At 41.1% G+C, this 27,472-nt stretch overlaps 1 protein-coding gene across 1 annotated transcript in view; it reads left to right on the forward strand.

Moving 5' to 3' along the window:
* Positions 1–27,472, forward strand: part of TAGAP (T cell activation RhoGTPase activating protein) — a 134,703-nt gene that overhangs the window by 50,438 nt on the left and 56,793 nt on the right. Inside the window, exon 2 of the mRNA XM_075203098.1 lies at positions 9,178–9,266. Coding sequence (XP_075059199.1) covers positions 9,178–9,266 — 89 coding nt within the window. The remainder of the gene's footprint in view (positions 1–9,177; positions 9,267–27,472) is intronic.

Consider the following 27,472-nt stretch of genomic DNA (forward strand, 5'->3'; position numbering starts at 1 on the left):
TATTTGCCAGCCACACTATTTGCCACACTATTTGCCACAATATTTGCCTGTCACACTATTTTCCACACTATTTGCCTGCCACACTATTTGCCACACAATAGCCACACTCAATATTTGCTACACAGCCACACTAATAGCCCCACACACACTATTTGCCACACAGACACACAGACATATTACACACACACGCACAGACACTTACCTTACATCCAGCAGCAACACTCTGCACGCAGCCCAGCAGAAGGAGAATCAGTGGCAGCCGCCTATGCGAGAAATCACATGGGACAGCATCACGTGACAGGTGCCGTCCCATGTGATTGCTCGCATAGGCGGCTGTCACTGATTCTCTGTCTCCCGAGCAGCGTGCAGAGTGTTGCTGCTCGGCAGACATGCGGACCGGCCCATCTGGCCATCGGCCCTTCCGGCATTTGCCAGAAGTGCCAGATGGCCAGTCCTGCCCTGGATGGGGGCATGGCCAATATGGACCGTGGCTGCTCCTCTTTACACATGACATTATGAGGGGAATTCAATTAGTCGGGAAGTGTCTCGAACGGCCATGAGACACTTTGCGTCAGTTTTTGACAAATTTTTGCGCGCCACATCACTGGCAATTGAATTTCCCCTCATTATGTATTAATGGTGTTGCTCCTACCTACCTGTTATTGCAGTTTTCACGGTCTGGTACTGGATTCTTGTATGGATCCTGGAATGTTTGGACCTGTTTGGAAATATGTATAGGTACATGAAATATGGAAAATAATTAGTGAACAAATAACAGTACACAACACAGATCATGCCATATATAATTATATAACAAGCAAAATATGTGCGATAAAAATAATCGCAGATATCTGTTTGGAAATGGTCAGATAATAAAACACAATTGTAACTGTATAAGAGAAATGCCTGCCTCTAGGGGTTTTGTAACCCCATACAAAGACAAATAAACAATAAAATTGAGGTGCTCAAAAACCTTTAACATAAATATAATAATGATGAGAGAAATTGCATAACTCCAAACTAATTTATTCATGAAGCAACAATATGGATGCAAATTCTTGTATTGGGTCTTTAAAATAAATTTCAGTTTATACCTCTTTTTGTCAAAATTTTTGCACCTCCTCCCACCCCTCTAAAGATCAGCACCCTAGGCGGCAGCCTAGTCAGCCTATTGCATAATCAGGCCCTGATTATCTTAGAGCAATAGCTGCCCAGTGACCATGTAGAAATGCAATGAACAACCGGGAAGTGATTAAATGTCACTATCTATAAAATTCGCAAATATTGTGAATGGGAATATTAAATGGTAGTATATCGAAAACATTATTTTACACATGTTTTGATTTTCTGTATACACTTGAAACAGGCAAGAAAATGCTGCTAAAAATGGGCTTTAGACAGAGCAAGGACATTAAGAGCAGGGGTGTGCATCGGCCACTTTTAGTGTTTTGTGTTCTGATTAGCTTGAGGTTTTGGGTTCTGATTTGTTTTGTCAAAACACCCGACGAAAGGTTTTGGTTCTGATATAGGGTTTTGGGTTCTGATTTATTTTTAAAAAAGCATAAAAAGTGCTAAAATCCAGTTTTTTGTTTTTTTTCACTCCTACGCTATTATTAACCTCAATAACATTCAATAACAATCATTTCCACTAATTTCCAGTCTATTCAGAACACCTCACAATATTGTTTTTAGTCCAAAACGTTGCACCGAGGTAGCTGGATGTCTAAGCTAAGCGACACAAGTGGGTGGCACAAACACGTGGCCCATCGTAGGTGGCTGTGTAGACTTGAATGGCCTTTTTCTGCTCCTCCATCCTCTGCAGCATATAGAGGGTGGAGTTCCAGCGCGTCACAATCTCTTGTTTGAGGTGATGGCAAAGCAGGTTCAAACTTTTTTGATGTTGCTCGAGTCTGCGGTAGGCACTGGCAGAATGCCGAAAGTGTCCAGCAATTTTGCGGGCCACCGCAAGCATCTCCTGCACACCCCTGTCACTCTTCAGGTAATGCTGCACCACCAAATTAACGGTGTGGGCAAAACATGGGACGTGCTGGAAATTGCCCATATGTAATGCCCGCACAATGTTACTGGCGTTGTCTGACACCACAAATCCCCAGGAGAGTCTAAGTGGGGTAAGCCACTGGGAGATTATTTCCCTCAGTTTCTCTAAGAGGTTGTCAGCGTTGTGCCTCTTATTAAAACCTGTAATACACAATGTTGCCCGCCTTGGCACGAGCAGCCGTTGTGGAGATGCTGCTACTGATGTAGCTGCTGCTGTTGCTGCGGAAGGCGATGCATCTACCCAGTGGGCTGTCACAGTCATATAGTCCTTCGTTTGCCCTGAACCACTTGTCCACATGTCCGTGGTTAAGTAGACAGTGGGTACAACCGCATTTTTCAGAGCACTGAGGACACTTGTTCGTACTTCTCTGTACATCTTTGGTATCGCCTGCCTAGTGAAGTGGAATCTCGACGGGTTTTGGTACCGGGGACACAATACCTCCTTCAACCGTCTAAATCCCACTCCACTGATGGCGGACACAGGACGCACGTCTAACACCAACATAGCAGTTACAGCCGCAGTTATCCGCTTTGCAATAGGGTGACTATTGTCTTACTTTGTGCTCATGGCAAACGACTGTTGTACGGTCAACTGTTTGGTGAAAGACGTAGCGTTCTTACAACTTCCCCTCTGGGAAGATGACCGACTGCCAGCAACAACAGCAGCAGTGGCAGTGGTAGGCGTACCGCTGCAGGATTCCTCGGATGAATCCCGGATTGAAGAGGACTCAGTCTGGCTGGTGACATGGCCTGCAGGACTAAATCTGATAGAGATCGTGGAGGAAGTTGACGAGGAGGGTGTTGGTGGTGTGTATCCAACAGGACCAAGGGATTTAGGTGTCCCTGGACTGATGACGGTCCTAGCCAAAGTTCCTGAACTAATCACTGAACTATGAAGGTTATTCAGGTGACGTATAAGGGAGGATGTCGCTAGGTGGCCAAGATCCTTACCCCTGCTTATTTGAGCTTTACATAAGCTACATATGGCCATACATTTGTTGTCCGGATTGGGATAAAAATAACTCCAGACCAAAGAGGTGCATTTCTTGGTCTTCTGACCAGGCATGACGATGGGCTTTTTCATCCCATGGACATCAACTTTTTCCCCCCCTGGTGCCTCATTTAAAATAACCACATCAGCATCCTCCTCGTCAAGTTCCTCCTCCGCGCCAGCTACATCAAAAGCCTCCTCCCGGTGTACAACATTGACACCTTGATTATCCAAATCTGGATCTACACTGTGGGTGATCCTCCCAGCATATGCAGAGGGTGTGCTGCAAATGGTGTATGGAGTCACCTCTTCCCGTACAGTGATGGGAAGGTCAGGCTTCGCAACCACCAACACCCTTGGACTCGCCTTGGGGATTTGTGATGTCATCTGTTTAGAAGGCAGAGTTCTTTGCTGTGTAGTTGCTGACAGCATAACTCTTTTAAATTTTTTTGAGGGGGGAGGGCTTAGATCCTTGGGTGAAGCTGAACCACTAGTCCTGAACACAGGCCAGGGCCTAAGCCGTTCCTTGCCACTCCGTGTCGTAAATGGCATATTGGCAAGTTTACGTTTCTCCTCAGATGTTTTCAATTTTCTTTTTTTGCTAATTTTAGTGAACTTTGGGTTTTTGGATTTTACATGCCCCCTCTACTAGGAGATTGGGCATCGCCCTTGCCAGACGACGTTGATGGCATTTCATCGTCTATGTCATGACTAGTGGCAGCAGCTTCAGCATTAGGAGGAAGTGGGTCTTGATCTTTCCCTACTTTATCCTCCAAAATTTTTTACTCCATTATATGCAGCACAAGAGAGCGTACCCCTAAACCACACACACTCGGCAAAGCCTTTTACAAATTATCTGCGGCACAGGAGAGTACCACTGGACTGGAGTTATACAGCAGTACCTATTTTTTGGTACAGCAGCAACAGTGAACGTAGTTTGACTTTTAAATAGCAGTACCTAGTAATTTTTGGTACAGCAGCAACAGTGAAAGTAGTTTGACTTTTAAATAGCAGTACCTAGTATTTTTTGGTACAGCAGCAACAGTGAACGTAGTTTGACTTTTAAATAGCAGTACCTTGTATTTTTGGGTACAGCATCAACAGTGAACGTAGTTTGACTTTGAAATAGCAGTACCTAGTATTTTTTGGTACAGCAGCAACAGTGAACGTAGTTTGACTTTTAAATAGCAGTACCTATTATTTTTTGGTACAGCAGCAACAGTGAACGTAGTTTGACATTGAAATATCAGTACCTAGTATTTTTTAACTAATTTTTTATATTTTTTTTTTCAATTATTTTTGTATACGTTTTTTTATAAAAAAAAATAATATTTTTTTTTATAACTTTTGAATCATTTTGAAATAACAATGCCTTTAGCAGAACAGAGTACAGGACACAGGCAGCACCACTGGACTCAGCAGGACAGAGCACAGGACAAAAGCACCACTGGACTCAGCAGGACAGAGCACTGGACAAAGCACAAAGAACCACTAAACTGATCAGGAGCTCCCTAACTACAACCTCCCTCACGAGTGATCACAGCCAGAATTAAGATGGCGCCCGCAAGATGAGTATTTATGACATCTTAGTCTCGCGAGATCCGACGCGAGACTTGGATGTCATAGCCTCGGTTTGGCTCCCAGAAGTTCCCAAACAGTGCTCGGATCCGCACTGTTCGGGTGGGCTTGGATTTGCGGAATCCGAGCCCACTCATCCTTAATTAAGAGGTGAAGACCATGTGAACTAGTTGAGGAAATCAAGAAAATTAAAATTCTGCTTGTTATCCACTGCACCAACTCAAGCGCACAATAACCTCTGGTAAACACAGGTTAATAGATTTCAGTGTGAAAAGATAAAAAGCCAAAAAATAAGGTTTTAAATAAAATGGTATGAAGTCACTTCAATGTCTAGACTCTTGATCCTTTGGTCCACAAATTTTAGCTTTGCACTGCTGCAACTATATTTACAGTTGGGTATAGCTAATTATGACAAAAATCTTAATTGCCCACTTTACAGCCTAGATCTGTGCACATTTACAAAAGCCACCAGTCTACCATCCATAGATACCATCTGTGGTGCATACCCAAACAAACAAAAACATTTTAAAGCAGATGCAATCACATCAAAAACAGACCGTTTCAGCTTTTATGTCCATGTACACTGCTTCTAGCCATCAATAGTGACCTTATATCTCTGCCCTTGTAGTATTCACATTTATGCAGCAAAGACTTCTAAACACCAACTTGCACAAGCAGCAGCTTTTATAGTGTAAAGACCATACATTTTGCTTGTTTCTAACTTAGAAGTGAAACTTTTTGCATCTGATTCATTAATACTTCAAATATCAACATTCACTTATTATACAACATTATCCAGCATCTTTATTCTATATGTATTTATAGTGGAAGTATAAATATTTATAAAAGTGAGTTAGCCGGCTTTTGTGCAAGTGACCTTTAAGGTAAATGCACATCATTCATTTATCTAATAGTCTGCCACCAGCCACTGTATTATTCAGTGTTTCTTTTTACTCATACTTTTTTCATAACTTTCATAATATTGATTTGCAGTAGGGTAACAAACCACCTATTAAAGGAGCAACAGGAAAATTTTCTTCAGTGTCAGGATTCCATTGATCACCACAAGCTTTTCCATGGCTAGGTGACTAGCGGGCCCAGGCACACAGGCATTCCCTGGCCCATGCATTTAGTACTCATATTGAAGCTGCTGCGCGTCCCTACACATGCTGTTCCACTTAGTACGCGCCTGTGAAGGGGGGTTGAGTTAAGAATCACGAAGAGAAGGGATGACTCCATGTGCGGCTTACATGTAGTTAGCTGGCTGGTTCCTAGGGAAGAGCTAGCCACCTGGAAGCCGATCAATAACTGGGCCGGCCACTAATAGGCTAGTGCACCGGCCCAAAACTGTCCGGCCTGGGGGGGCATTTGTTCTCCAGCCTGCCCCTGACTAGCGCTGGTAACATAGAGGTCATGTTTGGCTTCTCGTGAGTATGTGCAGGTTTTCACTGTATACTTGCATTGTAGAGAGAGTTTTTCTTAAAAAGTGGATAAAGTGTAAGTGATTGAAGTATCATTTCAACAATCTCCACATGCCATCCTAATCTTCTCTGGTCCCACCACCACATGTCAAAAGGCAGGGCTAAGTGCTGCAGTGATAGGCTGTACGACTCTTATTTTCAGGGTGAGAGAAGGAGGGATTTAGGGGCACATTTATCAATGTTCGGCAAAAATGAAAAATAGTTATCAATCCTTATCGCATGGATAAGGATTGAAAGGATTGAACTATTTCTCAAATTTATTAAAAACGGATCACAGAAACAGCAGTTCCGATAAACTGCTGTTTCTGTTCGGAACGCAATATCCACGGATCTCCTCCAGGTCCTCTTCACTTGTCTTCTTACAGCAATTGCGCATGTGCAGTTCGAAAAACTGCACATGCGCAAAAAAAAATCCCCGCTCTGTCTCTGCAACTATAGTTGCAGAGAGAGCAGTGAGTGAGAGGGAGGGATCATGTGATCCCTCCACACATGCGCTGTCCAGCTCTTCTCTTCGGAGCAGAGCTGACAGCACTGAAATCTGACAATTATGATAATGTATGCCAACTTCAAGACAAGTTACCGAAAAAAACTTTTTTTCGGTACTTGTTAGATTGCGGTTGGGAGAAGTCACCATACTGTAAAATGGTGACTGCTCCCAAAAATGAAAAGGAATGCAAAGCAGCAGATATTTACGATATCTGCTGCGATGCACCCTTCTTAAATATGCGGGACACACTCTGGGACATGGATTGCACGGTAAGTGCACGATAGTGCACCATCACAATTTCTTAAATATGCCCCTTAGTCAGCCCCGTCACACCATTGGAGCAGACAGACTAAGGGAAAAACCTCTGGGGTCATGAGTTCGATTCCCGACCATGGCCTTATTTGTGTGGAGTTTGTATGTTCTCCCTGTGTTTGTGTGGGTTTCCTCCGGGTGCTCCGGTTTCCTCCCACACTCCAAAAACATACTGGTAGGTTAATTGCCTGCTATTAAATTGACCCTAGTCTCTCCCTTTCTGTCTGTGTGTGTCTATATTAAGGAATTTAGACTGTAAGCTCCAATGGGGCAGGGACTGATGTGAATGAGTTCTCTGTACAGCGCTGCGGAATTAGTGGCACTATATAAATTTATGATGATGAGATTAGTTGCTGGCGTCTACTTACTGCGCATGCTGCAGCTCCATCAAGCCCATTAGGAATCTGGCACTGCGTCCGTCACCTTTGAGGTGGTTCTGCTGTGTTTTATAGGTAATAAATATGTTTATAAAGTAAATTTTTAGCTCCTTGAGACTTTTTAACATTATTCACAAGTGACCAACACAGAAACAAGAAATACACCTTGCACACAGATTGAGCTTTAGTCTTATTAAATTTTCCTGATTTGAGTGAAATGGAAAGAACAGACCTGTCAAAGGCCAGGATTGAGTATCCACAGCTTTTAGGTGGCCACAACTAATTCAACAACTTGCATAAACTGTTTTATATGATTTATTACTTTTGTAGTAGTTTTGTGTAGTATTTTGTCTATAGCCAGGTACATTATGGTCCTGAATAATTGATGCATGAAAAATGAAGGTATTGTGCGTTTAAAAAACAAAAAAAAACCCTCACATAAATCAGACATACACACGTCCATATTCAACAAGGAGCGGATGTAATGATGTATTTGTTGAATACGGGTCTAGGTACACTCTGCTCTAACAATACACTGCAGGATACATCCAATGCTAATATGGTATATCAATTCTCAAAAGAACACACAGAAAAAAAATATTAATGTCACCTGCTAATAACATAGGGCCTAATTCATTACGGAAAGTTAAGCAAGACATTGAGTACATTTTCTTACTCCTGGACAAAACCATTTAGCTATGCAAGTGGTGCAAATTAGTTGATTTTGCACATAAGGAAAATACCGGTTGCATTGTCATGTAGCACACACATACTTGATGGCTATTTGTACACTAAAATGTAAAGTTGATCTAGGGAAAAAAACAGTATTTTCCTTATGTGCAAAATAATAAACTAATATGCACCCCTGGCATGGTTGTGACCAGGGGAAAACTTAAGAAGAAAAAAAAGAGTACTTTCCTTAATGAATCAGGCCCATAGTCATTAATGCAAAACATTTTAATGTTGAAGTGTTTTTCTATAAAATTTATGAGGATATTGTTAATGTCTATCAGGAGCAACTGTAAAAATACATTTTATGTACAGTAAACACATGTTCTACCATGCAAGCGTGACTGTCATCACTAATATTCCGTACTTACACCCGACATGTAGCTGTTTGAAGTGATACAACAGAAAGCCATGTAGATTTGGGATGCCCAACGCTTGAATTGGACATTGCTGCATACACTTGAGCTTGGCACGCCCTTACTATATACTGACTACGGGCATACGCCCATCGACCTCCTCGTTCCGCCCATAAAATTGGGGGCTGTTGTAAGAGTACGTTGTGCTGAAAGACCAACTGGACTTTCCTCCATTTACTTGTGTGTAGTCCGGCTCTGGGCATATGCAGATCGATTTTACACAAAATACAGTGTTTATTGGCATTTACGTTACTTAATGAATAGGGCCCTATTTTTGCAGTCCGCAAATTTAGTGTACATTTTTTACATTGATGTTATACCTGTTTAGGAATGATGCTATGTTGTGTGATGATAAAACATTTTAAAATCTAATAAATACACCTTATTCTATCAGTAATTGCATAATACTTATTGTTAATTAATACAAAGAATGTTATTGCTGAATAAATGTGATCAGTAGGCCTTCTAGTTCATGTATGCTATAAAATAATGTATGTTTCATAATAATAAATCCCTACTATACATTACAAGGATATGAAAAATCACCTTTCAGTTGTGTGACCGGTTAAAAAATGTTATAAAAGTATATGGTGTCACTGACCCGATAATCTGCTGAGTTCCAATAACCTAAACTCTACAGTATACTGGAGAGTTCACTATCAAATATTTTAAACAAGAAAGAAGGATACACGTAGAATATTAGTTATAAGTGCAAATAATTCATTGTGTTCATTTTCTTTACTTATAGGTCACTCACAAGACATTGGCCCAAAGAAGATGTTCAGCGCCTTCACTTGTGTTTCCCAAAGCTCTTAGCAAACCATGGTCCACAGGAAAGTATGTGAGATACAGCATGTATTTGTAAACAATCTCGTTTTAATGTGTCTTTTTAAATGTCCCATAGAAAAATGGAAACCAGATGCGTTCCTAAAAGAACTGATAACCTAGCCTCAAGTAGCACAATTTTAGGGGCAACAAAGAGGAGACCTTGACTCCCTGCATACCTACATTCCTTCCCCATTGCCAAGTGCCTTTCAACAATTTCCTAATTGTGACTGCCTCAGAAAGAATACAGAAAGTAAAAATAGCTTACCTACACTTATAATAAATTAGAGAAAACACTCGTGTACCATAGGAGCTCCACATATATTGGTTGTCTGTAGCTGAAGTGGATATTATTGTACTATATTTTGACTTCACCAATTTGTTTCAAGACACTTACAATTTTACAACGCTACCAAAACAATGATGTTGGTAATGTGAGAAATTGGCAGATTGCCAGTAGTTGTAGTCATACTACAAAACCACACTCACCCCAACTAATGGAACCACAGTGATTTCAATACATTTTATGAGGCACTTATCTAAACCCAACAAAAGTAATATGATCACCTCTGAGGTTTATTAGCGTTTACCGACTCTTGTCATTTTCAAATTTACCTGGTTTTGTTCAGTTTAATGGGGGTCGAGAAGCTGGATTGTCGAAATTCAAGTCTACAAACCTGTAAGCCATTATGCTTTGCAAAAACTTGCATTATAGGATCTTCTTTCTGTGGAGACGAAGGCCAGCTAGATACACAACATGCTCTACAAGGATATAAGGCTGACCTGAGACACCTAATTGCATTATGTGGGGAATGGGACATTACAGGAATTTGTATGAATTTTGGAAGTTTTGTAACTTATGAATAAATTACTTGCAGTTTATGGGTAGAATATCTGAAGGGCACAGTGTTTAGAGAGCTTCACTTCAGATGGTTTACATCTACTGTACAGTTTGTCAGTTGGATCATCAAAGCAAAACCGCTTTCTAGATTGATCTAGCTATCTAATTTGTAGTAGACTATACAATGTATCTTTCCTCCACATTTTGTTTGTTTAATAGAGTTTTCATTCCACACTTGATACGTTTATATTAATATACATTGTTTTCTATTAATATAGTATTGATATATTTTGCATCATAGTAATTGTCCTCTAGATCAGTGATGGGCCCAGTTTATGCAGTCCTTTTCTCTGCTTTACGCCCCATGGACCGCAGTTCTTATTCTCTACTTTTATGCCTCAATCAGCCTCATTCATCGTCCAGCTTTTATGCAACAAGAGCTGGGGCCAAGAAAGAAGCTCAACAAATTCACACATGGGACCTGGCATCCGGCTTTCGCGCCCATGGAGCTGTGCCATAAATTAAATACCTCTCAACATGTTAGCCATTAAAGTTGTCATAGCACACTCCTACTATTTGGCCAACATGAAAGAAAACCTATCGTCCTTCTGACCTGGGGCATTGTGAAAGTAAAAGAACCCATTACTGCCAAATAAGCTCTCCCAGTGGAATGGTCCAGCAATGACACACAAGTCCCACTATGCTGACTTGAGCATGTGGCAAACCTAATTAGGAGAGGGGATGCCAATGAGATTCGTGTAAGGTGCCAACTCTTGAAAGAGGTGCCAATGAAAACGTCTGCTAACTTGTTGTTGTAAGCAGTCGCGGCGGCCGCGGGCATCGCCGCGACTCTCACCTAGTTGCCAGGGCAACGGTCGGACGCTAATTACAGGGGCGCTGCGTCCCGGCAGGTGGGAACAGCCGGGCGCATGCGCAGAAGCGACCACAAGCCTGTGGGCTGATTAATGTGGCAGGATTGAGCCTGCCCATGTGATTTCAGAGCTAGGCTCTGATTGGCCACTACTGGTATTTAAGGCAGTGAGGTCTGCAGCCTCACTGCCGGTTATAGCGTTCTGTCCTCAGTCCTGCTGCCTGCTTGTGCTATCCATTTGGTTCTTGCTACCTTGGATTTGACTACCCGTGTTTTGACCCCTGCTTGTTCTTGGACCTGTGACCCTTCTCTTCTGACCTCGACCTTTTGCCTGGATTTCGGATTTTGCTTCTCTGCCTGTGTGTCTGACCCTTCGCTTGTCTCTGGATTTTGCATCTGTGCTTGTGACCCTTTGACCTAGGATTCTTCTTAACTACAGCCCGCCAATCACTCCACTCCTGGGTACTCCTTTAAGCCAGTATACGTTACTCGACCCTAGGTCGGCCCGCAGCCCAGTCTGTCCCCACCACTAGGGGCTCCAGCGAACACCGGGCCTTCAGAGTAGTCCCTGAGTTTTACTGTACTGGCTTGGGAGTTCCTAACAGTTGTCTGCACCGGGAACATGAAGCGCCTGAAAAGTGATGTCGTGCTCAAGGAGGCATCTGGAAAGAGGTGGAGCCATTCACAGAGCTCCTTCAAGTTAATCAAGCAAAGGGGCCTTAAGCATATCCCCCTGCAGTGCTGCAACCTCTACCAGAATCCGCCATGCTCCTGAGGTACTCCTGCGCATAGTTAGGTCTGCAGCAATGGGAACAAGCATGTCTGTACAAACAGTAGTCTCCAAAGCTGCATGTTGCGTTCTTGAAGGCGAAGCAACGATTCCTACGTGCTATATCTCCCTGAAGCCGGAAAACCTAGAGCCCCCAGCCGACTGCAGCATGGCCCTACTGGGGGGGGCATCAGCCCCATTCCTTTCTCTATATCTTTAAAACCAAAAGGACTAAGCGTTTAACCACTAACGTTACATCTAAAATGCTTGTTACATGTGAGCCAAATCCCAACTCCATCATTGATAAACATTTTTGTTTCAGACACACCCGAGGTGCTGCTATTGTGTCCTTGTCTCTCCTCTCACTAACAGGTGTAAACTTGCTGCTCCTGCTAATTATTGCACCTGTTCTCTCCTTATATATGCCTGTCTCCCTCAGTTCACCTTTGCTCTTCATTAATGTTGTTGTTACTGATGTTGTTGTTCTCATTGTTATGTCTCCTGTTCCCTTGGACTACTGCAAGCTGCTAGGAGACACCCCTGTTCTTGGTTTCATTCCACTCAACTTGTGGCTGGTGCAGGTGAACATTCTCTGCTTCCAGCCTCACCCAAAAATTCATTGTTCAGTCTCGGCTGTATTCAGTTTGTACCATTTTTCTGCTCAATTCAAGCTTTCATTTCCAGTCTTTGGCACAGAAGTGTAACCATACCATTTGTCGGTGATAACCATAACGTGCAAAAAATGGGCTTTGTTTGAGGTATTAATCAACAGTATTATACACAAATTAAGCAAGAGAACCAGTCATGCCCAATCGACATGCTAAAAACTTATATAGATTTGCAAATATTTTTCCAAACATTGATTTATCATTTCTGTTTCCTTATTGGACTGAGAATGAATTGCTGTAGAGAAATTTAATTGATTCTGTAAATTTTTACAAAGGGCTTTCCAGAAATGTGATACAAATTGAGTTCCTCTATCTGATACTATAAACCTTGGATAACCGTGTAAATGAAAAATGTATTTAAACAAATTAGTTATTTATGAGGCTGAAGGTCATTTCTTTAATCAAATAAAGTGAGCCATATTGGTGAATGTATCTACTACAACCCAGATTGTATTCATCCACTGAGGGAGTGGAAGTTCTGTCAAAAATCCAATAAAATATTCCTCCATGGTCCTTGAAAAATAGTGGTTGTAATAAGCCTGCAGACCTTGATGTAATGTCTTATGCGCACAAGTAGTGAATCCATTTACATAACAATTTTTTTTTCCACATGTGAGGCCACCAAAAATACCTGTCTATAAGCTCATGAGTTTTAACTCTTCCTAAATGACCTGCAGTTCCAGAATTATGATGTAGCTGGTAACCACCTCTCACTTCTGCCTCCCAAGATTTCTTCCATGCTGCTCCCCACTTATGGAACTCCCTACCCCTCCTGACCAGACTCTCCGTCAATCTTTCTGATGCTACACTCTCTGCATATTCTACCAGCTCCAGTTCAGTGTCCCACTAGCTCCGATTGTATCAGCATTGCACTCTCCGTCTGGACTGTAAGCTCTCATGAGCAGCGTTTTCTCTACCTTTTGTCTCATGTCTGCATCTCCTTTGTCAACCTCCTCTGTACTTGTTCTCTTTTTATATGCAATTGTATTTTGTTTGATTTGTGATGGAGTGTCTGACACTACAGAGTTTTATGGTGCCTAACAAATAAACTGTGATAAGGATAAGGTGCTTTCCACCACCTACCAGGTGGTGGAAAGCAATTCCCAGAACCCAAAAGAACAGGTTTCTACTGTGGATGCTGCTGACAGAAAATATATGTTTGTGTGTCAGGAACTTAGAACTTTTTGCTGCCTGATATGTGCACCAAAAACAACATATCAGCGTAGAGTTGCCTAGGCTAATAAATGCATATATGCAAGCACCAGAGTGCTACTACAATATATATGCAGCACTGTCCTTTTTATAATAAAGCACCCCTCCAATCTAGAAAGTGGCTTTTGATACCGAAATAAATTATAATTTTGTATAAATGTGACTATCTGTCAAAAGCCTTTTGAGTACTGGGGTCTCTGATGATACTGATTAACTTCCTCATGTTACCTGCGGCTTTTCATATCAATAATAATATTATTCCTTTAATTGACCAAGTATGATATTGAGTTTCAATTCAGGTGGATGTTATTTCATCAGGAAGTGTATGTCCATTCAATATGTCATTGAATAATTAAATGAAAGGAATCAAAATAGGGAACAACCTCTTGTAGCAAAGATTGGAAAAACCATCTGGGTCATCAGGTTTTACCAGGTTTTATACACTTTATGTCCTCTTCTACTTTTATCCACAATTATCACAGAATTAATTAAGTTTCAATATTACTACTAGAGTTGGCATACAGTTGAAAATAAAACTACTGCAAATCTGCTAGAGCATTGAGGGATTGGCATTTAAAGGGGACAGGATTTCATGAATGTGGCGTTCTTGAGTAATGACACTTTGCTAATATGGAGTTGGATTTTTGTGAGTGAAGACTAAAATAGTTTTGAAATAAATAACCTCATATATTAACCCATATTATACATTGCTAAAACATTAAGTTGGGTTTTAACAGTTTGTAATAAAGTTCTTACTAGGTGGTTTTTTTTTTGGTTTTTTTTAATGGTGTTTCTTCAGAGAAATCCCTGTACAGGTACTCCTCACTTAACGACCGAGTTACGTTCCTACGACTAGGTCGTTAAGCGAATTGGTCGCTAAGTGAGTACAGTACTGTTATATGCACCTACATGTATTATAATCATTTTTATTGATTCTGAATGAAGAAATAGACTAAAGAAAACTGTATTTTGTTAGTTTGCTTTACATTACATAACACTGCATAACAGAAAAATAAACATGTGTACAGTAAAGCTCTACAAACAGCAGCAATTATAACAATGAGGACCCAGGGAGAACCTGGTTGTAACTCCGAGCGTACATTAAATGGGTAGGTTGTTAAGTGAGGAGTACCTGTATCTTAGTCCTCTCCCTCTAAGCCAAAACTTTCATTGTTTCCCTCTGCACAATTGTTTTATGGACCACCGACAGGGTGGATGCAGAAATAACATGAATCATTGGGCACAAAATATTCCTTTAAGGCATTAATATTTTTGCTGATAACAGCAAGATCCATAAACAATAACATGTCTGGTGTAAAGCTGGGTAATATTTCAGGCGAGAAATATAGGAACCCTATCTTTAGCCTAGGCCAGCTGCCTTGATCGAAATAATAAAAATATGGATATATGCTTCAGTAACTTTAGGTTCTCTTGGGCAATTTTCTCTCTGTGGGTGTTACGTCTCACAGGAGACAACTACCAGTCTGTATTGGCACTGGCCTTCACAGGGCGCGGAGTCAAACAGACCCCCTGGTCTTCTTCAAGAACCACCGCAAGGCGGGACGGTTTTTGCTGCCAGAGTAGTTTGAGGGTGATTGAATCCGAGAACAGGGTTAAGGCCACGTTAAGCTGGGTAATTAGCAGAAACTATTTGCTTAGAGATAAAGGCCAGACGTACCTTGCTGCTCCAGAACAGAAGCATGAGCAGACTATCACAAGAAAAGTCCGGAGCCGTGCCCGGGTTGGTACACAGTGGAATAGCCGGGTCAGATGAGCCAGGTAATAAGCAGGTGAGTAGTCAATGACAGAGCCGAGTCGGTACACAGTAGATCAGCCGGTGCATATAAGCCAAGGATTCAGCAGGAGAATGGTTAACTGTCAAGCCAGGTCGGTACACAGTAGATCAGCAGGAATACACAAGGAAAGATACACTGGGGAAGCAAAGGGATCAGAAACAGCCAGGACGCGAAGATCACTTGTTGCTCTGACACAGGAGAGTGCCAGAGTGAGGCAGCAGTAGCAGCAAGATTTGAATTCCCCGCCTCCAAGATCATGTGACCACAGCAGTGATACCCGGAATTATGGAGCCTGGAGCTATTGCGGTGGACAGGTAAGGAATTCCTGACAGTGGGCTGTTCAGCTGGGTGTGGTTTAGACTGCTGGGCCCTAGGAATCCAGTCTTTGCACAGCAGATAAACATAAACATCACGTACAAGTTGTTAGAACAACAAAGTTAAAGCATATGGCAGAGCCTCAATGGTTTCTGTGCCATTATTGATCCTAGTAGATTTTCTATCTCCACTTGTTTAAGTTCCCTTGTGAAGAATGAATTGTGAGTAGCATCTTGAAACCCATAGATCTTCCTTTTCATGGTCTTTGTGACTTTACTGTAGTGAAAGTAAATTTACTCATAAAAATAAGGGTATTTAGAGCATTTTGTTGGGAGATTGTCATCATTTTGTTCTGCTTGGCCAAATGCCTCACCTGTTGACCCATTGCAGAGTTTTTGAGCTGTCAAACGTTTGAACTTCTACCATCTCAGAGGTAGCAGAAATCCACAAGGCATGAGCCTAAACATGTACATGTAAACCAATGCATTTAAAAAAAAAAAGATATTTGTAAATTGAAATAAAGGCTGTACCATTGTTCCATACTTCAAGAATTGCAAACTATGAATTAAAGGTCAAACAAGAAGTATAAAAAGAGCTATTAAATAAATAATGGACTATGTTTGGGCGTTTTTAAATGCACTCGCCAATATTTTTTTTCATCAACTACTCAAGCAGTATTCCTTTCCATATTATAGGTTTCTGCTGGACCATTTGCCACTTGTTTGTGTTCACCCCCGGTGTGAAATGTTGCTAACCTTCCCACCTTAGTACTATATCTATATTTATAAGTTGTAACTATTAATACACAGTAGAAATCATCTGTTCCAGTCTCTTGCTTATTTTGTTAGATCCTTACTTTAACCACAAAAGTCAGACTTTCACTATTAAAGGCCTTACACAGTCACAGAAAGTTGTAAGGAAACTTTTTCTGTACAACTGTGGTCAGTAAATATGACAAATTTGGAGTTTTAAAATGTAAGTTTATTAAATAGAGAAAAACATTTTCCAAAAGAGGAGTTTAGCTATTATAAAATTGTCAAAATAATTATTGTATGCATGTGTTATAGGTGTGGATATAGAACTGCAACAGCCTTTGTTTAATGTAATGCATAATAACCCCCCCCCCCCCCACACACACACACACACACCCCCCCACACAACAGGCCTGATGACAGAAATAGGCCCAGGCCAGCCAGGATGGGAGGGGGGGGGATTTTTGTTTTGTTTATGAGGACACCTGGCATGGGGAGGGAGAGGGGGGTATGAGGCGATGAGCAGTGCGTGACAGTTATGTGGACTGCCCACTGACAGCTTCCCTGGTTTCCAGGGGGGCAGTCTCGTTATTGGAGAGCAACAGGCAGCCAATCGCAAGGCTGCCTGTTGCTGAGTGGTTTGGAGGCTGCACCTACAGAGGCTGTGTGTGACTTGTGCTGTACAAACTTCCACCCAGTCCCAGACTGAGGTCACCAGCGCTCAGCACAAGGGGTAGGAACAATTTATTTTTAACAGGCAATATGTGACAACAGGCCGATATGTGACAATATAATATACATGTATTAATGGCCTGAGTGTATTTGCATAGGGATCAATTCATTTTCTTACAACAAAATTACCAACTTTTTCAATGGAGATTATACCCTGGTGCCCTTGGTGGGTAACTGTGTTTGACTATTTGTATTTTTAAGTTTGTACAGATGTATAAACACTTAAAGAAAGAATAGTTATATATAGCAATTCTTTTACATTCCCATTTGAGGTGTTGCAGTATGAAAATAACAAACAGATGATAATCACGTTCTAACGCATTAACTGCACAATTTGTATCATTAAAAATCATATTTTGCTTTCTGTATTGGATGGCTGTCTCATGGCTGCCCTCTATATTGTGCAGTGGTCACAAGGTTTCAATCTGTATTGTGTGGCAGTGAAAAGTGTTCTAAGTGTTGTATGGTGATCACACAATATATATGTAAGCAATGTTTCAAGACCTATGGTGTTTGGTTTGCTCTATGGTTACTTGAATAACCAACAAGCATTGTATAGTCAAAATGTTGCCAAAGTACAGCAATTACATTAAATTGCAAACACTAAACATACAAAATAACAAATACACAATAGCCTTATACAGAGTATTTGGAAGAAATGTCTCACTAGGTCGTATGTGCAAAGCACAAAATTTAGTTAAAATGAGTGGTTGCTAGGCAACCATAGTGAAATAAAGATACCAACAATTAAATATGCATAATTAACGAGATGTAAAGTACTTTGTCTTTACTAAATCTTATGCTTTGCTCATATGACCTACTTGCTAACCTTCCTCGAAGCCCCATACTCGCACCACTCCTTCCCTTTGCCAGATGGTAACCCCCTAATAATCCATGACTTCACTATCCACTATGATCTATCTCTCCATGCCTCAATGCCACCTCTTGCTTCACTCCTGCAACCCTACCATTTCACCTCTCCTCTCCCTCCCTCTTGTGCTCTCTGGAATGCCAGATCTGTTTGCAACAAACAGGCATCCACCTATGACCAGGGCCATCTTTTCCATTGGGCACGATGGGCAGCTGCCCGGGGGCCCCACGGGCAAGGGGCCCCATAGGCATGGCTCTTAATGGGAATAAATAATCCTGCAAAAGAAAAAAACCTGCAAAAAAAACCTTCAAGAGTCACTGAGCAAGTACATCTATCTATCTGTATCTCTAATCTCTATATATCTATATCTGTATCTATATACATCTATACCTAGGGGCCCCGGTGAACTGCTTTGCCCGGGGGCCCATAATGTTGTTAAGATGGCCCTGCCTATGACCTCTTAATTTCCATCTTCCTTAGCCTTCTTGCTTTCACTGAGACTTAGATTTCCCCATCTGACACCACTTATCCTGCTACCCTCTCCTCTGGTGGCATCACCTTCTCTTACACCCCTAGTCCTGGGGGATGGCAGGGTGGCAATGTGGCTGTCCTTCTCTCCACCTGCTTCACTTTCTAGTTATTTCCCCAGAGCCCTCCCCCTCTCAACAAACCAAAGGTCAATAATAGACAACCATTAAAGGTTTTTGCTTCCCAATATGGGTGCCATTGTGTATTGGATTTACTAAGTGGTGTTGCAACTGCACATATTTAATAATACTCTGAATGGGGTAAAAAAAAAAGCATTGAATTGGCCGCAGGCACTGCTAAGAAGACACCAGTCAGGTAAGTATGTCATAGAACCCTCTGTCACTCTTAGTTATTTACTACCAAGCTATATCCTGTTAGCACTTAGCACAGTGGGAGAGTAACTATGCAATGACCTTATTCTCTGGTAATTCCCCAATACCACAATCGCAAGTTTTGCTTTTTTTATTTTCTTTCTATAAATCTATTGATTTTACAGATACGTTTAACACTTGCAGACTGTAGGAGGATTTAAAAGGTAGTGTTATAAAACACTGCCAGCTGTTGAAATAAATAATAACCCTTTCAGAAAATGGCCCCTTCACTGAAAAAAACATTTAATTTCTCATGCAAATGTCTTAAAGTAAAATGAACCTGTTACTTTCAATTTAAAGCTTATTTAAATATTAAGATATCTCCACCCCATTGCCTGAACAATTGTAAAGCAGGGGTCACTCTAGGGTCTAGGTGGGAACTACTATAGAGCTTTCACTTGATGCTGAGATTTAGATACCCCCTACTCCCCTTTCATGTGGGGAGAGGCATAGACAGCACATCTGTTTGTCTGAATCAAATCCTATAGCACTGTCCTCCTCAAACTGCCCTGATGCTTATAGTACAACACCTGGAAGCCCTCAGCTGCCCTCACTGCTGGTTAGTGATGATTTGCAGCAAGAAATGGGTGAATTGGACTCTTCTGCTGTGAAGGAAGGCAGCATGAATACATCTGTAGACGAATTTGCAGGGTCACAATCTTCGCCAGCGACAGAGACCCAGCTGTTACATTCCAACAGTAAGTTTGATTCACTTTAATATTAAAAAACTAGATTAATACATGTATGTATATACACATATATATACATATATATACATATATCGATATGTATGCGAATGTTTTTCTTTTCTTTTTGTTGTTTAGTATGTTTATATCTTAAAAAATTTCAATAAAAATACTGGATTTAAAAAAAAAAAAAAAACTAGATTAAATAAAATGTGAGTTTAACATTAAATTACTAACTGTAAGTACATAGTTAAACATCAACACGTATATGTTGCATCATGAAGCTAGTGTGCAGGAGGGAGGAAGCCTCAAGCACATATCGGCTTTCAACACTGCTACTTTATTTTGCAGCAACATTCATTCTTCCTCAGTGGCCCTAATGCGTTCTGTTTTCCCATTTATAGTTTATAATGTTCCATAACAGAAGAAGAGGCTCACAAAGATGGAAAAGCAACAAAAACCATGACCGCAGTAATGGTTGAACAGCCCAAGGAAATGGATATGACTATGCAGGCGCTAGGAGACGCATGTCTCCAACAGTTCTTTGATAATGAGCGTGAGCTTCAGAACTCATTCCTTACACAAATAATGGCTATGCATAATGCGATTAGCAGGGAAAATAGAGAATCTCAAATGACTCTCCTTGATCACATGTTGTCAAGAGTGCAAGGGCACACTCCCAATACCTCCTTGATGGGACTTTTTATATAACAGGGCAACAGTTTTTTTCCCCCAATTTCAGACACGTCACTAAAAACTAGGGATGTGCACCGGCGACTTTTGAGGTCTCGTGTTTTGTGTTTTGGATCCGGATTTTCGTTATTTTTGAGGTTCGGATTTGTCTCGCAAAACGCTTGACGAAAGGTCTCGGTTCGGATTTAAGGTATTGGATTCGGATTTTTTTTGAAAAAAACATAAAAAGTTTAAAAATCAAGTTTTTGGGCTTATTTTCACTCCTAGGCTATTATTAACCTCAATAACATTCAATAACAAGCATTTCCACTAATTTACAGTGTATTCTGAACACCTCACAATATAGTTATTAGTCCAAAACGTTGCAACAAGGTATCTTTCTGGACTGCGTAGAGGAGTGGGTCACCACAATATATATTAAAAACCCTGAACTTTTATGATTCGCACCAATAATTGTACCTGGACTGCGTAGAGGAGTGGGTCACCACAATATATTAAAAACCCTGAACTTTTATGAATCGCACCAATAAATGTACCTGGACTGCGTAGAGGAGTGGGTCACCACAATATATTAAAAACCCTGAACTTTTATGAATCGCACCAATAAATGTACCTGGACTGCGTAGAGGAGTGGGTCACCACAATATATATAATAAGAAAACCATCAACTTGTTTGATTCGCACCAATAAATGTACCTGGACTGCGTAGAGGAGTGGGTCACCACAATATATTAAAAACCCTGAACTTTTATGAATCGCACCAATAAATGTACCTGGACTGCGTAGAGGAGTGGGTCACCACAATATATATAATAAGAAAACCATCAACTGGTTTGATTCGCACCAATAAATGTACCTGGACTGCGTAGAGGAGTGGGTCACCACAATATATTAAAAACCCTGAACTTTTATGAATCGCACCAATAAATGTACCTGGACTGCGTAGAGGAGTGGGTCACCACAATATATATAATAAGAAAACCATCAACTTGTTTGATTCGCACCAATAAATGTACCTGGACTGCGTAGAGGAGTGGGTCACCACAATATATTAAAAACCCTGAACTTTTATGAATCGCACCAATAAATGTACCTGGACTGCGTAGAGGAGTGGGTCACCACAATATATATAATAAGAAAACCATCAACTGGTTTGATTCGCACCAATAAATGTACCTGGACTGCGTAGAGGAGTGGGTCACCACAATATATTAAAAACCCTGAACTTTTATGAATCGCACCAATAAATGTACCTGGACTGCGTAGAGGAGTGGGTCACCACAAGATATATTAAAAACCCTGAACTTTTATGATTCGCACCAATAAATGTACCTGGACTGCGTAGAGGAGTGGGCACTGGGCACCACAATAAAATATATAAAAAACCTTCAACAGGTCTGCATTACACTACACATACGGCTGCTCCTCCATCCTCTCCATCATATACATGTTGGAGTTTTAGCGTGTGACAACCTCTTGTTTTTGATAATGTCAGTGCATTTGGAATATTTTTCAATTTGCCCCACACCACTGAATGTACTTTATCTATGATACGCATCTATCTATCTTGACTGCGTAGTGTGGTGGCCCCGGTACACAATTTGGTACCGAGGCCACAATATAATTTAAAAACCCTCCACGTGTCGGAATTCCACCAAACAAGTATCTGGACTGCATAGTGGGGTGGCCCCGGTACCCAATTTGATACCGGGGCCACAATAAAATAAATACACCCTCCACGTGTCAGAATTCCACCAAACAAGTATCTTGACTGCGTAGTGTGGTGGCCCCGGTACACAATTTGGTACCGAGGCCACAATATAATTTAAAAACCCTCCACGTGTCGGAATTCCACCAAACAAGTATCTGGACTGCATAGTGGGGTGGCCCCGGTACCCAATTTGATACCGGGGCCACATTACCTCCTCCAATTTCCAAGTGTAGTGTTTATAACATCTTAACACTACACTAATTCTAGCACGTCAAAACCTCTTGTTTTAAATAATGACAGGGCATTTAACTTTTGATTTAATTTATTGAATTTGTTGGCATTTTCTTTTACTTTTTGAACATGGCAAACGACTGTTGAATGGTCACATAATGCCAAAAAAAAAGTTGCAAGATGGAATTGTCCTTGGGCCCTCCCACCCACCCTTATGTTGTTGAAATAGGACATGCACACTTTAACAAACCAATCATTTCAGCGACAGGGCCTACCAAACAACTGTGGCTGAAATGATTGGTTTGTTTGGGCCCCCACACCAATAAAACAATTCATCTCTCCCTGTACAAACTAAACAGGCTCTACTGAGGAAAGATGTCGTCCTTATCCTCAACCTCTGATTCCTCTCCCCCTACAGTGTGTACTTCCTCCTCCTCACACATTATCAATTCGTCCCCGCTGGACTCCACAACCACAGTCCCTCTGTACTGTCTGGAGGGCAGTGCTGTACTTCATTGAGGAATTGATTATTCATTTTTATAAACATCATTTTTTCAACGTTGTGAGGAAGCAACCTCCTTCGCCGCTCACTGACCAGGTTCCCCGCTGCACTAAAAACTCTTTCCGAGTACACACTGGAGGGGGGACAACTCAGTTAAAAAATAGAGCCAGTTTGTACAGGGGCTTCCAAACTGCCTTTTGGAGTTCTACCACGTCACTACCTCTAGTTAATTTAGATTGCAAGGCTTGTAAATATAAATACTTTGAAGATAAAAAAAAAGCAGGCTGCACAGACTGTGGAGCTAGAAAGTGAAATTAAATGGACCACGTTACTTTGGTGGCTATCTATGCCCCCCCCCCCGCCCTACACTTGTAGTTGAATATAAATAAAGCAGCCTGCATAGACTGTAGAACTAGCAATTCAAATATACAAAGAAATGGACAAAGGCAGTTTGGTATCTGTCTGCATCAGATCCCCTCTCCACTAGGAGTAAAACAGAAAACTTTTCAGCCGTTATATAATCTAGAATATAAATAGAAATTGAGAAATGCAATTTGGTATCTGTCTGCATCATAATCATCAACATCCTCCTCAGCGCCAGCTACATCAATATCCTCCTCCCAGTGCACAACATTCACACCTTCATTAGCCAAATCTGTAACTGGACTGTGGGTGATCCTTCCAGCATATGCAGAGGGCGTGCTGCAAATGCTGGATGGAGTCACCTCTTCCCGTACAGTGATGGGAAGGTCAGGGTTCACAACCAACAACACCCTTGGACTCGCCTTGGGGATTTGTGATGTCATCTGTTTAGAAGGCAGAGTTGTTTGTTGTTTTGTTGTTGTTGCTGACAGCATAACTCTCTTAAATTTTTTGTAGGGGGGGGAGGAGGGCTTTGATCCTTGGGTGAAGTTGGACCACTAGTCATGAACACGGGACAGGGCCTAAGCCGTTCCTTGCCACTACTTGTCGTAATTGGCATATTGCCAACTTTACGTTTCTCCTCAGATGATTTTAAGTTTCTTTTTTTGCTGTTTTTTGAGAACTTGGGCTTTTTGGATTTTACATGCCCTGTACTAGGAGATTGGGCATCGTGCTTGCCAGACGACGTTGATGGCATTTCATCGTCTATGTCATGACTAGTGGCAGCAGCTTCAGCATTAGGAGGAAGTGGGTCTTGATCTTTCCCTACTTTATCCTCCAAATTTTTGCTCTCCATTATATGTAGCACAAGATACTGCAGAATGTGTGAACTTGGTAATATTGCAGTACCAATGGGCTTATACTGCAGAATTGGTTTTGCAAATTTTTGTTGTAATTAAAAAAAATTAAAATTATTTTTTTGTATTTTTTTTTATAACTTTTTTTTAATTTTTTAAACACTTGGGAATAGTGGGGAAATAACTATGCCCTTAGAAGCACAGAGCACAGGACACAGCACCACTGGACTGAACAGGACACGGCACAGGACCCAGCAGCACTACGGAACTCAGCAGGACAGAGCACAGGACACAGCACCACTGGACTGATACTGCAGAATGTGTGAACTTGGTAATATTGCAGTACCAATGGACTTATACTGCTGGATTGGTTTTGCAAATTTGGTTATAATTATTATATATTTTTTTTTTTTAAATTTTTTATTATTTTTTACTTTTTTTTTATTTTTTAAAAACTTGGGAATAATGGGGAAATAACTATGCCCTTAGAAGCACAGAGCACAGGACACAGCACCACTGGACTGAACAGGACACGGCACAGGACCCAGCAGCACTACGGAACTCAGCAGGACAGAGCACAGGACACAGCACCACTGGACTGATACTGCAGAATGTGTGAACTTGGTAATATTGCAGTACCAATGGACTTATAATGCTGGATTGGTTTTGCAAATTTGGTTATAATTATTATATATTTTTTTTTTTTTAAATTTTTTATTATTTTTTACTTTTTTTTTATTTTTTAAAAACTTGGGAATAATGGGGAAATAACTATGCCCTTAGAAGCACAGAGCACAGGACACAGCACCACTGGACTGAACAGGACACGGCACAGGACCCAGCAGCACTACGGAACTCAGCAGGACAGAGCACAGGACACAGCACCACTGGACTGATACTGCAGAATGTGTGAACTTGGTAATATTGCAGTACCAATGGACTTATAATGCTGGATTGGTTTTGCAAATTTGGTTATAATTATTATATATTTTTTTTTTTTTTAATTTTTTATTATTTTTTACTTTTTTTTTATTTTTTAAAAACTTGGGAATAATGGGGAAATAACTATGCCCTTAGAAGCACAGAGCACAGGACACAGCACCACTGGACTGAACAGGACACGGCACAGGACCCAGCAGCACTACGGAACTCAGCAGGACAGAGCACAGGACACAGCACCACTGGACTGATACTGCAGAATGTGTAAACTTTGTAATATTGCAGTACCACTGGACTTTTACTGCTGAATGTGTGAACTTGGTAATATTGCAGTACCAATGGGCTTATACTGCAGGATTGGTTGTGAAAATTTTGTGGTAATTAAAAAATATTAAAGTAGTTTTTGGTATTTTTTAAAAAAACTTTTTTTTATTTTTTTAAACACAGGGGAATATTGGGGAAATAACTATGCCCTTAGAAGCACAGAGCACAGGACACAGCACCACTGGACTGAACAGGACACAGCACAGGACCCAGCAGCACCACTGACCTCAGAAGGACAGAGCACAGCACACAGCACCACTGGACTGATACTGCAGAACACAGCACAGCACAGCACAGCACAGCACAGCACAGCACAGCACAGCACTAAACAGCACAGAACTAAACAGCACAGAACTAAACAGCACAGAACTAAACAGCACAGAGGACCACCTAACACACCCTCCCTCTACCCTGATCAATGCCCGAGTGAAGATGGCGGCGACTAGCGGGGAATTTATAGGATCCGAGTATCGCGAGATCCGACAACGGGATTATGAGTCAGAGCCTCAGTTTCACTTTTGAATTTGGCGCCAATACCCGGATCTGTCTCGGATCCGACTCGGATCCGCAACGTTCGGGTGGGCTCGGATTTCAGAAATCCGAGCGCGCTCATCTCTACTAAAAACCCCACATTATCCGCAACAAATTCCTCCACATAACCCTAACTATCCGGCTGCTCCACAAACCCTGAGTACCCCCATTTCCGTCAGGGAATGGCACTATGTTTCTTTACCTGTAATTATAGTTAAAATGTTTACAATGTTTGTATGTCAAGCGCTGGGACAATAGTTTACCTAGCAGCAATTTTTTTGACATGTTTGTCAAAACTGTCTGTCTGTACATGTGTTTTGTTTTTTTAAAGATATAATGTATAGACCTTTGTAAAAACACACACACTTATTTATATTGGTACATATGACTAAATATCACCTATAAAAAGATCTTTGAAATATTATTTAAAATTATTTTTTGTTCTGGTTACCCTTTGTCTGATCTACTCCATTAGTGATGATAGATTGGCGGTGATGGTGGTGTGAATGACTTCTGCACAGGTATTTGTACGCTCACCCTCAATCTAAAGCTAAATCTACAGAAAGCTGAGAGAGTTCAGACTCATGTACGTTCCACTCCGGTAGAAACTGCTTGATCTGTATTTCACAAATATTATGTAAAAAACAGCAGCTACATGAGGCAGAAGCTTGGTATCAATGTCCTCTCTCTTCAATAAACAACGCCAACGTCCTTTCAGCCGTCCAAAGGCATTTTCTACCACCATACGAGCAGATCTGAGGGTATGAGTGAAGCGAATTTGCTCCAAAGAAAGCTGATGGTGCTGGGTGAAGCCCTTTATCAACCATCACCGCAATGGGTAAGCTGCATCCCTGATGTCTACTGGGATCTCCACCCCATTAACAGTCTGGAGATCAGCAATACAACAGATTCAATTTATAGTAGCGCTGGCGCAGATACGTTCATGTAGTTGGCTGAAATTTTCAATGTTATGCACAACAGAATATATGTGTGCTCAATTTTATTTCTAACAATTGTTTCTATAGTGCACACATATTCTGCAGTGCTTTACAGAGATTATTGGAACTTTCACAACAATCACTACACCTGTGAATCTTGCAGTCTATAATACCTAATACAAAATAAATACAACATATACAAGCTAGCCATATTTTGCTTACAGGACACAAATCACCGGCATGAATGTATTCGCTTGCTGAGAAAAACATCATAAAAAAAATATAGATATTTACCTTTCTAGGGAACACCCAGACGTCTTGTTTCTCCTCTGCAATCTGGTACAGATCCGAATTGACCAGAACTCTGGCATCATGGGAACATCCAGGTCAGCCAATAAAGAAACTAAAAATAAAATATATTTAGCTTTGTTTTACAATACACATCATAAGACACAGTGACATTAAAATAATAAATTATGTTTACCAATAGTTGTGGTCAACTACAGCCTGTTGAATAATGCAATGCCAGCCTTTGTGGTTGTAGTAATCTGCAGGGTTGTCTGTTGGGGCAATGATAAGGATGTGTGTTCCGTCTATGGCTCCAGCACACTGTGGATATCAACGTCGCAGGAATCCAGTGATGGTGTCATCTAGTTGCTGTCCTTCAGGTAAGGAGATGAAGTGATGGTAAAGGGCTTCCAGTAATCATCATGACTT

Source organism: Mixophyes fleayi, chromosome 3 (genome assembly GCF_038048845.1).
Source record: "Mixophyes fleayi isolate aMixFle1 chromosome 3, aMixFle1.hap1, whole genome shotgun sequence".
NCBI classification, from domain to species: Eukaryota; Metazoa; Chordata; class Amphibia; order Anura; family Limnodynastidae; genus Mixophyes; species Mixophyes fleayi.